The 14,899-nt window shown below is 38.5% G+C and overlaps 1 protein-coding gene across 1 annotated transcript; it reads right to left on the reverse strand.

Annotated features, from left to right (window-relative positions):
• Window positions 1-840: 840 nt before the first annotated feature.
• Window positions 841-11,913, reverse strand: LOC146484540 (guanine nucleotide-binding protein G(I)/G(S)/G(T) subunit beta-1). Its single transcript, XM_085104613.1, has 11 exons — window positions 11,568-11,913; window positions 9,169-9,207; window positions 7,167-7,273; window positions 6,477-6,540; window positions 6,043-6,118; window positions 5,667-5,753; window positions 5,056-5,122; window positions 4,308-4,437; window positions 3,759-3,830; window positions 2,947-3,024; window positions 841-2,318 (listed from the first exon to the last, which is right to left on the reverse strand). The coding sequence occupies exons 1-11, from the start codon at window positions 11,649-11,651 to the stop codon at window positions 2,073-2,075; spliced, it is 1,050 nt and encodes a 349-aa protein (XP_084960739.1). The 5' UTR covers window positions 11,652-11,913; the 3' UTR covers window positions 841-2,072.
• Window positions 11,914-14,899: the final 2,986 nt, after the last annotated feature.

The raw sequence follows: 14,899 nt of genomic DNA on the forward strand, positions 1-14,899 counted from the left end.
ACTGCGCAAGTCGGTCGTGCACAAAGTAGCGCTGTTGTGGTTTCGTATGTTGTGTAACACCGCAACTGTTGATGAGTAGTGGCAGGTGCACAGGACAAAATGTGTCCCCATACATAACGTCTCGACTAAATGCAAGCCCTAACTGGAACGAGAGAATGCCCATTCTCGTACCCTCGCCAGGAGAGACTCTGGGTATTGGAATTTTCTTACCGCAGGATTTCTGCCGTAAAACAAGTCTTTCGGGGCAGCCAATCAAAAAAGATTTTTTTTTTTCGAATTCTCCAGTCTCTCTCCTGGCGACCAACCGCCTTTTAGTGAGGCAAAAGCACAAAGCATTATTCGAGTTCCCCCAATTTTTTTTGACAAAAAATATATTTTAAAGAGAAAATGATAACTGAAACTCGATATTAAACATTTTTTAAATGAAACGCCAAGCAGCCGCACCCTAAAATAGCTAAGTGAAGACTGAGAAGGGGTCAGCGGTTTCAGGTTAGAATTGTTGTAGGGGTCAGTTTACACAATGTTGAATTAATTAATAGCATTAATTAATAATTATCCGAGAATTTTAGTGATTTTTGGGGGATAGACCGAGCATTTTAGTGGAATAAATGGAGCATAAGTTGGAGAATTTTAGTGGGGAATCAAAAGCATAAGGTGCAAAAGCCTACGAGCAACACAGGCTGCAACTCAACTGTTACAAGACGACCAACATAACAGTTGCGCAGGAAACCAATACAACTTCGTTCCCAGGAACTCTCCTGGGAGGGAAGAGGGGAGACCCAGGGAATAAGGTCTGAGACAAGTGCTGGACAAGCTCCATAATTAGACCCATAAACAGGGTTACATTGAAGAATCGCTCTTTATTGACTCACATTTCACAATGACAATATAAAGTCGGTTTTATGACCAGAATTACACCTCATGGCCATCGACTAATACTAACAGTTACAAACCCTATCACTACTTAGCTACGACATGACTGCAGCACCAAGCTAGAACTGTTGCACTGGTAATTCATGCAGCTGAACAAGAACCTAACGATTCCTGACAGGAACCTTCGATGAATTAAACAAAAAAATTAAAAGCATTATCACCCCTGAGAAAAAAGTCATCAAATCTAATTATGAGGTATCTCAATCAAAATTGAATTTCTTCCATTTTTCTCGTAAAATTTGTACAATTTGTAATTGTAGCTGTCTAAGGAGAATGTCAAAAATGATTACAGATGAAGGTTTCACAGTGAAAGTGACCCTTGTTTTTCTTTAAGCTTAACATAAAATAACATACCATCATGATGATTTCACATTATTCCAATCTCCTTTAAAAATACAATTCTTTCTCAAATCCTGGATATCAGAACTTGACAACACCGAGAAGAGTAACTTGTAAACTATGACAAAAGTTTAAAAGGAATGATGAATGATCCAGTTCAACCTTTCCAGCTAGCTTGCTGCAAGAAGTTAATTTTTTTTTTACACTTAGCATCATGGCAACACGATATGTCAATATTAATATTCACAATTACAGAAATGATGAGTAGCGCAGATACAAAGAACAGAAAAAGAAAAACTGATACCTATGCGCATTATAATTGGGCAGAAATATTTGTCATAGTATTCTTTTATAGTTTAAGGGCCTTTATTTCTGCCGGGAGTGAATTATTCAAGTAAACCAAAAACATAAATCACATTTCATTTCATTTTTAATCCTATTAGTGGTATAGACTATGTAGTTCTGCAACAAATTTTCTTTTTTTACATTGATGATTTCATTACAATGCGCAACTTTTGCTGGCACAAATCTAAGGTGAGGCTGTTGTTGCGATACAATGTGTGGCCCAAACGTTTCCCAGTGCAATGTAAGAGGAACAACAAACACTTTTGTCTTTGGTGTAAGATCTAGCATACAATGAGTAATTCATGGAGCAAAAGTAACACTGGCTAGTTTACACAGCCCAAAGGCCCGCACCATCCAGTGAGAACCACAACTTATATCGCAATATATAAAATATAAACACTAAAACTTTTCTCTTAGGGGTGGAAAGGGAAAGGATGACCAGGGAGACAGAAAGGTTAGTTCCAGATCTTCAGAAAACTATCCCAACTTCCTGTTGCAACAGCCATGCCATCATCAGTGACGCCCAGACAACTGACACGGTTGTCGTGACCGGCCAGGACTCCTGCTCGCTCTCCCTTCAGTGTGTCCCACACATTACAGTTGAAATCATCATAGCCGGCCAATAGCAGACGGCCACTCTTTGAAAATGACACTGATGTTATTCCACAGATGATGTTATCATGAGCATAAACCATGAGTTCCTGTATCAGACAAATTAAAAAACCATTTATGTTTCACACATAACCACCAACCAAGTTTAACACTGCAGATTCTGTATGTGATCAACCAAACAGTGACAACTCTTTGAAAGCCACACAAAGAAAACGACAACTCTATTTTAAGCTATCTCAAAGGTCATCTTGATTCAAAAGTGGCTTGGTGCAAGAGGGGCGTAAATACGGGATTTCATCTGAAAATCCAAATCCCTATTTTGTCATACAGATAAGGTATTATGTGAAATTAAAGTGCATTGTTCCTTCTTTCTTTCTTCATTTTTTTTTTTTTTTTGCCCTCAAGGAAACAGGCAAATAATATTCCCTGAAAACCTGAAAACTGAGGTTATTCAAGTGGGGTATAATAATTTGTATTTTTCTCTTTCACCCAAAAAAGCAGAGCATGAGCCCCCCTTTCTTTAAATGGTTCAAGCTAAAGGAAAATTTAAACAGTGTGGTTAAAAAATAAGTATTTAACTTATGGTTCTTACACAACATCATGTCTGTGAGCCAAAATAGACAAAACAAAGCAGATTTAGAAAAGTTTGGATTAAAAGGTCAAATCTTTGTATCCCTCTTGCGTCACACTCTTTCCTACTTTGGACTTCAAACTGACCTGATCAGCACGGATGTCAAACAACCGACAAGTGGCATCATCTGAGCCTGTGGCAAATGCAGAGCCATTGGGGAAATACTACAAAAAAAAAACATTCAAATTACTTTCAGTAATTTTATCCATGAATTCTTATCTTCTTTGATGTAGGAAATATTCAGGGTTGACATTAAATAGGTCTATGAGCCACTATTCATGAGAAACAACTCCTTAAGAAAAAGAACTTTACATTTTAGCCTGGATGTATTCTTTTAATTCTGACAGAACTCTCCCTGTCAAAACAAACATAAAACCCTTCTCACTTTGGCACTCGTCATGCAGACACTTATCAAAGGCAAAATCAGTTCTAAATTTAGGGCAAATCTTACCAAATATGTTCTAGAATTAGAATACAAACAATGATCAGTTAAAATCCCCCAAGGAAGTTTCTGGCGTTAAATCAGAACACAAAACAGATCTTCAATATGGTGCAATCTTTTTATTCTTATTCCAGGATGCAGTCTATCGAACACAACCTGAAAAGCTAATCCTGAAGAGATTCATAACCGCGCTAAAAGCTGTCTTCATGGTATTCCAGCCAGTCTCACATGCTGAAGGCTAACAGCCGCCACTTATTTAACTTAGGAACTTAGGTGCAAGTACTCCTGGCAATCAAAACTGTTACTTTAACCAGTCAAATTATGAATAAAACGGACCATAAGAGTTTGTCCCAAAGTTCAATTCCAATCTAGAACGATGACAATTAAAAACTATTCAAAATAACTTTAGAAGTAAACTGCAATAAATGATTCTAAAGGAATGCACTCGAGACTCACCGCTACGGCATTAATGTCTGACTCGTGTCCTGTAAATGTTTGTTTACACATACCATCATGTATGCTCCACAGCTGAAATGCAACCCAGATAGCATTATTGCACCAAGTTACTTATTTGGAAGTCGTGGATTTGGTTAAGAAACGTTAAGAAATGTCAAGACGTATCTGAAAGTACTCTCAACCAATTAAATAAAAAATTTTAACATCAACAGAACAATTTTCTCAGTCGCAGGGCATCAAATAAGCAATATTTTTAGTTCCTCTGAGTCAAAGAAAGCCTTCCCTTTTGGGCTAGTTGGTTAAGGTGCAAGATTTGAGACCACAAGACCCCAGTCAAGCACTCATGCTCTCTACAATCATGACTTGGTAAACGTAGGTTAACCTCCCAGACCATTGTAGCCAACTGATCAGTGATCGCCTCCCACCAGTTTGGGTTCAATTTGAGAAATTGCTTTCATACATTTGCATATGTCCTCAATTATTAACACTTTTACACTCAATATATTGACAATTTGTAAAAACAAAACATACAAGGTCATAGTAAAATACCTTTGCTGAAGCATCACAAGCTCCTGATACAAAAGACTTGCTGTCTGGAGATAATGATAAACTCATCACATCTCCTGTGTGACCAGCAAATGCTGTGGTCTGCTGTCCAGTTTCGATATCCCAAAGTGCACTAAAAACAAACACAAAAATAGCATGAACCTAAAAGCTGATGTAGGCTTGATTTCTGCACAATGTTTGTAAGTCCTTCCGTAGTAGTTATTCCTCTGGAGAATACGGCTTTAACCCTTGCTTAAAATAGCATTAACGTTATTTCGCGCCCTACGGTGTAAGCCTGTTTAAGTGTTAATTAATCTCTAGAGACAGGGTGTTCATTAGGCATCGGAGATCACAGAATTCTCTGGATAAATTTTGCTTGTTTCTTGTGAGAGCTTTGCCCTTCATAATAATTCTCCTGCTACTCCAATTCTTAATGAAAACCCTGAGAGACAAAATAGATATTTAAAAGGAGAAATCCACGCAGTTTACTAAACCAAGCGGTCTGCAAAACCAAGTGGAAGAATAAATCAAGAAGCTCATTTACTCAGTCGACGAAAAGGATAAACAAAATTGTGAGTAAGATTACTATTGCAACATCAGTAATAGACCTTTGCACCAATTATTGTATTTTTCCCCAGTTTGACTTTTGTAAACTTTCAAAGAAAAGTTTAGTGCAAGAATTAAAATCCTCAGATTTCCATTGAGTTGAGTGCTCTGTGGTGAACCTTGTACAAGTCCAAAACAAACATACCAAGTCATATCTCCTGAACTGGTAAGAATTTGATTGTCATCTGTGAAACGACAACATGACAAGTATCCTGTTTACAGGAGAAAACAAGAAAAGAAAGAACAGGTTATGAACCCATTAAACCAAGAGAAGGCTAAAAAAACCTATTACACTAAGACCTCAAATAAAATTCCCTCGCTTGTCAAGATTTTACTAAATGTCCATGTTTTAGTCAAAAGGCTGTCCAGGCTTCCTGTGTACAACAGCATTTTTGAAGATTAGAACATCACAGGCCCCCAAGTGCCTAATTTTCACATTCGGGCTAAAAGCCATGCACAAACACAGAAACATGAGAAACAAAGTGTGTCAGTGACACATTAACTCATTTTACATCATGCCCCTGGTGAAATTAACAAACAAAATAAACTATAATTGTAAAAATTGCTATCGCCTATTTCTGTGGATCACTGGCTTAAAAAGCAAAAACTCAAAAGAACCAAAAAATATTAATGTCATAGATTGTTCAATCTCTAATCTGATGACTCACATAAAAATTCAACTCTTTGTTGGTGAAGGAACGTACATAATGCAGTAGTATGTGTAAGAGTGAAGTGCGAGACCCTCTTGAGACAAACCTGTATGTCCTGGTAATTCTCTGCTGACTCTTACATTTCCTTCTCTTGTTTTTAGACTGTAAATTGAACAAATGTTGTCCAAGCCACCTAAGGACAAAGAAAATAAAATGCTTAGCATCAGGACCAATCTTAAAGACCAATGAGATTGAAATACATCTCCACTAAGAACTGCATATCAATCTCTTACTTCAATTTGTTGAGTGCAACAACATCAGAGCAGGACACAACATGCATTTTATGTATTGTATTCCACATTACGAGCACTGATGCATTGTCCATCCAGGCCTTTAGTTGCCTAAAATTCAAAGATGTCGTTCTACAAAAAAATGCAAACGCAAGTCCTGTTGATGCCCATGGGCTTTGCGAACTAACTTACCACATGCAACATAGTTTCCTGATGGTGCATATGCACAGGTCATCACCCAACTGGATCTGAGAGGTATCGCATGAACCTGTACAGAAGCACAAAATTATCATTTAAAAAAAATACATGGCACAGCCACAAAGGCAACCTATGGACACATTCTAACTACTGTAGGGTTCTCATGATTTTGGTAAGACTTTTGCAGGAAAAATTATAAATAGGGTATAACTTAAAATTGTAACATGACCAAGTAAAGATCAGAAGTGAGAAAAGAGATGTCCATGTTCAAGGAAGATCAGTAAATATTTATTTGATACATGCAGCTACATCCAGTAGCCCATTCTTTGAAAACACACTGCCAAAAATAAATGCCTTGAAAACACTTCTGGGATCATGTTTTACACAGATGGGCTGTTTATTCACTTTTGAAAAGAAAAATTAATTACCTTGTTTGTTGTGTACGAATCCCATACAATAAGTTTTCCATCTTGAGAAGCACTTACTAAATTCCTGAAGAGAAAAACGCAAGATCAGAGATTTTACCTTTCAAAACAAGGGCAACGCCAACAGCTGGATGTTGTGGAGCACTACTGCACATGAACCCCACTCCTACCCAAACACACACACACACATACTATATGATGATTACACAATGACATTATTTTTGATTTGATTGATCAGGACTTCTTTTGCTTGGTGAAGGCTGGATGTCTGAGAAATCCAAGGGCTTTCAGTATTGGTCAACAATGACAAACATGAGATTGGCCCTTTCCTTTATTGTTTAAATAAAAGGCATTGTATTCTATTGTATTATATTGTATTGTACAATCATTGTAGTAGAAGACAAAGAAAGGAATGGGAGGGAGCTCACTCCATAACAAGCAACATGCAACCAACTAAATTGCACATGATTTGCATCAGGGATTCGCAAAGGATTTGCTCTGACAAAGGTCTAACGCTCGAAACGTCAGCACTCAACTCTCTTTACAGTGGCCAAATTACCTTATCAACTCTCTTGATAAAACCAAACATACATTGCACGTGAGCTTGGCAACTGATTGAAGCTCACCTTGAAATGCACATCACGTCCAAGCTCTCTACTATTAAACAGCATTAATGGCAATCCTCACACCTACCTTGAATCGGTAGCCCAGTGCATAGCATATATCTTTGCCAAGTGCCCACGAAGTGTTCTTCTCGTTCTCATTTGTATTCTACCAACTGGTTCGATATTATGTGTTACCTGAAAGAAGAATATAGTTCCAAGAAATTAAGGAAAATTGAATTAACAAATGTCTATCAATTTTACTGGAGCATCAATCAAGTTAACGATGATGAACTTTAATACCACTGTTTTATTTTACATGGTTCCCACAGGGTTTTCAGAAAGCGTGTCAAGTACTGCCAAAAAATTTTCCAGTTGTGTTTTAAGCTGTTTACTTAAAGGGACATTTGTAGTAATGTTTTGAAAAGCAAGACAAAACACTTTCACTAATGCAAACCTAAAGTTACTATACTAGTGCAATGAAATCCAGAGTTCCCATAAAACACAGGTGTGTGTCATGATGCAAAACAAATCTAAAAGGATGCAACATCAGATAACAGTGAAGGTGCAGCCAAAGCAAGGGGGATGGTTACAAAAACAAAATCATTTGTTTTTACTGCAACTACTTGCTTTCTTTGTGATGTCCTCGAAGTCATAACAAAATGCATCAAGGTATGTATTGACATCGTTCAGATGCAAACAATGCTGCAAGCGGTTGTAACAGCGATAAAGGACAAGAAAGAAAATCCCACAGGACATCTGCAGCAACTGATGTCTCACATGGACAGCAACAACTGCAGGCACATACACATTTTATTTGATAACGCAGTATGGATGAAACCAGTGTAGAAGATTTGAACGAGGCACAGAAAAATTGTTTCAATGGAATTAATGATAAAATGATGTGCTTAAAGACCTCAAGGCAGTTTCAAACCCTGTACCTAACACAGAGATTGGTATTTGATATTGTGGGAAAGAATCCTTGAAAGACTCACTGAGAGATAAAGTGCTGAAGGAAGTCTAATCAGAGCTGATGAAACAAGAAATCCACTTCGAGGAATCCAGCTCAGTTCAAGCACTCTCTGAACATTAACAGAGACAAAACTCTAGCCAAACTTTGTAAAATGCTTGCAGAGCCAAGTGCTTATGAAGCCATTGTGCCTTCATTTTGTTACCCTAGCATAAGTTCTTCAAACAGTTCCTATAACTTCTTGTGTTTTGTGAAAGGGGATTTTCTGTATAAAACTGAATTTGTGGTGTGTTAAGAAATAAGATGAGCACAGGAACAGTAAATTATAAGATACACATTACACATACATGTAGGCAAAGTCCCTTTGGACAAGTCAAGTGTTTGTGGTAGAGCAGTGAAGAAATTCTAATTTGATATCAATTTCTGTCAGTATGATCACTGGTAATTTTAAAATGCAACTAACCATAAAAACAAGAACAAAAGACAATGATTCGCAAAAGATGAGCTTTTATTCTATTTATTACTGTGTTGCGGCTTTGGCTCTGTGTCCGCACAAAACAAATTAGTTCAGGAAACTTGAAAAGCCAAAAGGGTTCCCAGTTTCCAGTACACAGAGATCCCAGGGACTCCACCATTCAAAACCAGCGGGAACTCTGAAAAACATTGATAGGCGTCTTTGGCTACAGACAGACAGCAAGGAAATGGATTGGAAATTGAAAAGTTGACCACCATTCGCAAGTCCTGCCATTGTGTCATGCTAAAAACAATGAAAACTTATATGCCTTGTTTTTCCTTCAAGAAGTCACTTAGATTCAACCTCTTGGTCACAAGCAAGATAACATACTCATAATTTTAAAATGGTCTTGGAAAAAAACACCATCAAAATTCTGGTGAAAGTCCCTTTGAATGAGAAGTAAAACTGCGTAGCAACAGACTACAAACTTTTGGTTACATTATCCTTTAACAGACCATTTCCTGTTAAATCTTACGTCAGGATCAGTAAATTATAATTTTTCTGGTTCTCATTTAGATACTTAGATCCACTTGTGTAAAACCGGCAAATGGAAGGTGTACTGCTAACAAGCTCAATGTCCCAAGTCAAGCATAAATTGAAAGAACTTACTTGTAACAACGATGTATCGCATACTGCCTTTCTTGCATCCTGCAAAAACATCAAATAACTTTTATCAGAGGCAAGGTCAGAGCAAATTCTTTGCCTGAATCTTGACATCAACTTTGGAGTCCAGTGCACTGGCCATCAAGCTAAAGGTTCCTTGTTATTGTGATGCTACATTTCACTCTTTATCAGGACAACACAGAAGTTGTCCAATCCTTCAATTTTACGAAGAAGACACACTATCAAATGAGTAAATTAAACCCTATATGGCCTGCTTTCAAAGGGAAAAAAGTTAGTCCCTCTGAATTTGAAAAAATAACATCAGATTTACCTTCTGCAGTCTGGTATTGTAAAGATTGAATTTTACAACAACAAAAAAACGTTTCCAGAGCATATGTACAGTATAAAAATGATGGATGTACAGCAGCCAAATTAAAAAAAATATATTCACACAAGAGGTGCACGTGTTCTGGAACCGAAGTCCACACAACCTTCCAACTGATTTGTTTACGGATAACAGCAAACCTCACAACCTTCCTTTTGTAAATACCAAAATGAAACTTGCAACCTAAGGTGCCGTTTGTGGATCTAAAACCTCACTAAAATTATTCCATTCTTTACAACAGATCTACAAGATTTTTCTTTTGAGGAAATAACATCTGGGAAGTACTCAACAGGAACAAAGAGTTGTAACGAAGATCCAATGATTTGCACAGAAATGGCAAGCTTCGTGTTAGGCTGTGTAAATTTGTATCAACATTCTGAAACGGATACAAAATAAAACTACAAGCGTATCTTGACTTTCCAAATTATATTTCCAGCTAAGAAAGAGTTTCCTACCAAATAAAAACACTTCTAGGCCGGTTGTTCCGATGTTGGGATCGAAAGTACACGCAGCAAACAAATTTGAATACTGAATTGATCAGGAAGGGAAACGAGGACCACATTCAACTACGAGAAGCTCTTGCTAAAAACATAAAAGCTACAAATATAAGCGGACGAAGAATTTGAACGCCAAGATCACCACAAATACGATCGGAATAAGCTGGGACACACCTTTCCATGATATTTTAAAGGGGGAAGAAAACGAACCAAGACTCTTCGCCACATGTTCGTGACTAACATGATGTTTAATCTTTCCGAGGAGAAAATCTCTTTTTCCACGGCCTAAATTTCGGTTCGAAGAATTACTTTTGAATGTGTCCGAGCTAGAATCCTAGAAATAATGACACGGGGAATGCTATTTAAAAGACACTGACGAAGGGCCACCGAAAATTCATTACAGCCATAAGACAGTTTCCGTTCAAGAACGAAACACTTAAGGGATACGATTTCAATTTCGAACCCTTCTTCGACATTAAAATATTGCACAGGCCGGGTATAAAAAAGAATCGTATCAAATCCAGCGATCATATGAGAACACAAGCAACCCTGTATCGCTCTTTGAGCATTTTAGCGCGATCAACCCCAATGACAAAAAGATATTGCTATGACAGAGAGAGTGAAACATAACTCGGACATCACCATGAAATCACGCGTCGGTGTTGTATTTAAATCAATTTTAGACTTGTCCACCGTTTCAAAATTCCAACAAAGTCGAACGAAGAAGTCTTCTACGAAACGATATAAACTGAAATACGATCACTTTTATATAGCCTTACTTCGGGGAGTATTTTTTTCAGATTTTTTTAATGATCTGTCCGTAACAAGCTTTAGCTCTGACGGTGCTAACCTGCCATGGCGAAACGTACGATTCCGTACGACAAATGTATCGTAGGAGCTTGGTTATAGCACGTAAATTATACTTGAAAGGCATTCGAAATCTAGTTCTTTAGGCCAAGAAATCGCGATTAGGAGCAACGCGTTCAAGCTTTTTCTAAAAGGTATATTTTTCTTTCCTGGTTGCGAATGGAGCCATAATGAATACAATATTCTTTATAACTTCTCAGTGCAACAATAAACACACATAGCAAGATAAAAATGCTTCGAATATACACCGCTTTAAGGCGTAAAATGTAAATTTTACGCTGCAAAGTGGCACACTTTTTCACTCGTAACAAAATACACGTTCTTTTTCACAATTCTGGGCGACAATGCCGAATGTATTGGCATAAATCGCGTGGCATTCTATCGAGACAAGCTAATGGCGACCCCCACCAAACGACCAGCGAATTTCGCGATCACCGACAACGAAACTGCGTTGGGAAGGCACAATCTCCGTGGAATAAGCGAAAAAGCTATAGAAATCACGTATATGTCCCTTGATTTCGCTTAGATCGACGGTTTACGGATGTACACGGCGAAAATACCATATTTTCGAAAGCGATCACACATTGTCATTGCTGCCTTCGATGACTCACCCACACACAGAGGGTTGTTATGGAGGTTACACATCAAATACTCACCCGGATCTGGGCCTTAAGTACTTCTGCTTCTTGCCTAAGAGCTTCGATTTCGTTTTGGCTGTGGCTTTGGCTTTGTTGCTGCATATTTGTGCTGATTTTCTGATCAAACTTGCGCCGAAAGTTACTAGGCAAATGGCCACAGTCGTCCGCAAACGCCTGTTGCCGCTCCCAATCCGGAGAAACGCCACTAATTCAACACTGCAGCAAGCCCAGAAACCGCATCAACTGATTAAACGGTGCGAACGAACGTTCTTTCTTCGCCAACTACTTCTGTAACATCCAGGAGAAACTCTCGCTACAAACGTTGGGAGTGGTTCCCTTTCGGCGGATTGCAAAGAAAGGCGGCGACCCTGCAAAGCTGCCTGGACCCTCCCTTATATTAAGCGTGACCGCGAGGCGTCATGGACATTCGTTTTTTCCCGTGCATTTTCCCTTCATTTCTCGATTTCTCTGTTTTTCTTACCTTTCGCTTCTCTTACACTGTAAGGAATCCAGGCAGCAAAAATCTTTCTACCTACCACAGGCACAATTTTAGTCTTCTTAATTCAGGACCAGAGCTACAATGACAAAAGGATATAGCGTAGATAAAACTGAATAGCGTGGAAAAATACAAATGTTCACAAATTTTTGTAACTTCCAATTCACGCGTTTTCCATTTCGCGACTTTTCAGAAAGACAAAATGGGGATAACACATAATTAACAGATCAAAAAGTATACACACTGTCATCTATGTCTCACCGCGGCCATGTGCATGTGAAAACCTTTGAAAGTTTGGCCAGCTAGGGGCTCTCCACGTAAGCCCTGAGGCGTTTAGCTAAGAGTTCCTGCCCATGGTATAATTTAATTTATGAAACTTCTGGTAATTAATTTTAAAAGGGCAAATGGTTGATTGATTGATTCATTCATTCATTCATCATCATCATCATTTATTTATTTTTAAAGCCTAAGGAAAGAGCTAATCGATTGATTGATTGATTGATTGATTGATTAATTAATTGATTGATTAAAAACAGGAGGCTCCTGTTAAAAATGAAATTGAAAATCATATGTCCAGAAATATATCGAAATACACGCTAGAACGATGCACAAACTGTATAATAGACAACACAAAGTGTCCACCACCATAAATTCTTACTAAAACACAAATTAATAATTCTTTCAAACATGAAGTCATATGAAAACGACAAAAAAGTCTGCCTTATATAAATTACCCAAAATCAGGGTTAGGTCAGGAGCCCATTACCCTGGTTAGGTGCAGTTTCTGGACGTAAGTGTAATTAGCGTGACAACAACCTTACTTTTTGTTTCTACCATCTTATCTACTTATTCATGTCATGCTTTTCATAAATTAAATCCTTTCAGTTTCATTGAGAATAGACACCAACCACGAGCTAGAGAAGGAGTCTTCCGCATTCTTTATGCTTTATTTATTTTTACTTTTAGTGCGCATTTATGAAAGCCTGGACCACACTTGTGCAAAAAGCATACCCACAAGCGTAAGAAAAATTTTGTGTTTTTTACCGGTGTGGGATAAGCTCAGTAAAAGCAAAAGACAACTGAAACCGTTTTCTTTTCTGTAACTAACGACTGTCACTTCCCTATCGAGCCGATCAACCGGACCGATTTTCCGCCTTTTTCTAAGAGCCTGTTTACAAGGAGGGAGGGTAACCCAAGTGCTAGGGTTACCCTGGCAGGAGCGTTAAAGATAGCTCGGGTTTGCAGGCAAAATTTCAGATGTATAGTTACCCTGTCATTCAGGTACAAAGCGCGACGTGGGTGAAAGTGCCAGAAAATTGTAGAAAATTGTAAAATTGCCTTGTAGACCGTTCACCAGAAACATTTTCGGTTTCTGTGAGTGAAGGAAGGTGAAAATGCAGTATTGAAAGCCGGGTCGTACTCGTTCCGCCATTTTGACCGCTCTTTTCAACTTTTCAAAGGATCTGGAAACAAGTAAAACGACAGTTGTCTTGGCGAGTTATCCCAAGCAGAGGGTTCACAGCGCCGGTAGGTTTACCCTCTTGCTAGTAACCCATGCGCTTGGGTTACCTCTCTCCTTGCCCTGGGGGGGGGGGGGGGGGGGGGGGAGACTCTCATATGAAAGGGGCGGGGATGCTCGTCGTCTCGCTTAGTGGTGTAAATTTCGTATTTTGGTCTCACTTAGGGTGATCTGGGTAAAACGCCATAATAATTACATTTAGCCGTGAAGGTCTCGTTTAGGGCTGCACGCCAAAAGTTACTGTATATTTTATTGTCTGTGTTTTAAAATGGTCTCTTCTAGCCAGTTCTAGGGGGTCAAAAAGTTTGGGCCATTCCCAGATTGGTCTCCTTTAGGGGTTTAATTTAAAACTTCCGACAAGCATCCCCGGCCCTTTCATATGAGAGTCCCCCGCGGGCCTCCTTGTAAACAGCCCTAAGGGTAATTTTTACTCGACGCGATGTACCGGGAAAATGTGGTTGCACGGCATGCGTGACACAAAATTAGATAATTAATAAATAAATGGAGTTGAAGTCGACATGTTGCATCTACTAAATAAGGATTATCTGCACTGAGAAAGTTGTCTCTTTGATAAATAGGAGCCTGCTGAACGGGTGGAAGAGCTGGAATCCCCCGAGAGAAGAGGCAGGCCGGACACCCAACGACAACATCTAAGCAAAATACTTAAAAATTATTGTCTCCTGTTGTTCCCAGGTCGTTTTTATAAGTTAATACGGCTTGGTCTCTTTCGATGCTTTAGTCGGCTGAAACTAACTTGCAGAAAGTTTAGGCAGTGGAGTTTTATTTCCAGAATTTAAGAGCTGCTGCCCGCGGCTTTACAAAAATGCTAGCTGACCTTTTCTTGCATTTTTACGAGACATTTGACCATCCGTGAACGAAAGGAATTAGTTTACCTGTGTTACGAAATTTTTAGCTAACAATGACCTTGCTAAGGAAAACTTTATTTAGATTTTCTTGATATCAAATCCGAATCTCTGAGAATGACAATAATAATAATAATGGTCTCTATTAAACACAATTCAAACCACCATTTGAATTTACAAGTAAGAAAGGCGTGGAGTAAAAGAAGAAGAAGAAGAAGAAGAAGAAGAAGAAGAAGAAGAAGAAGAAGAAGAAGAAGAAGAAGAAGAAGAAAAAGATATACACTGTTTATGTATAACATACAGCACAATTAATGGAACAAGGAGATACGTGTGACATGAAATAAGGGAATACGAAACAAAGTTAAAAATACATCTATTTACAAAAGCTCTTTACAAACCGCGGGTCCTAGCAAGCGGCAGCTGGTTACGATCTTTCTCACGAGTTTTCAAGGTGTGCGGGTAGGAGGTAACA

Source organism: Pavona decussata, unplaced genomic scaffold (assembly GCF_977016875.1).
Source record: "Pavona decussata unplaced genomic scaffold, jaPavDecu1.1 SCAFFOLD_32, whole genome shotgun sequence".
Lineage (NCBI taxonomy): Eukaryota > Metazoa > Cnidaria > Anthozoa > Scleractinia > Agariciidae > Pavona > Pavona decussata.

Excerpts from the sequence above, each read along its gene's own strand:
- LOC146484540 (XM_085104613.1), bottom strand. The coding sequence starts at position 11,651 with ATGCAGCAACAAAGCCAAAGCCACAGCCAAAACGAAATCGAAGCTCTT. Across the intron at positions 6,541-7,166 it reads CACTGGGCTACCGATTCAAG|GAATTTAGTAAGTGCTTCTC; the intron begins GTAGGTGTGAGG and ends TTTTCTCTTCAG. Across the intron at positions 3,831-4,307 it reads CTTGTGATGCTTCAGCAAAG|CTGTGGAGCATACATGATGG; the intron begins GTATTTTACTAT and ends GTTGCATTTCAG.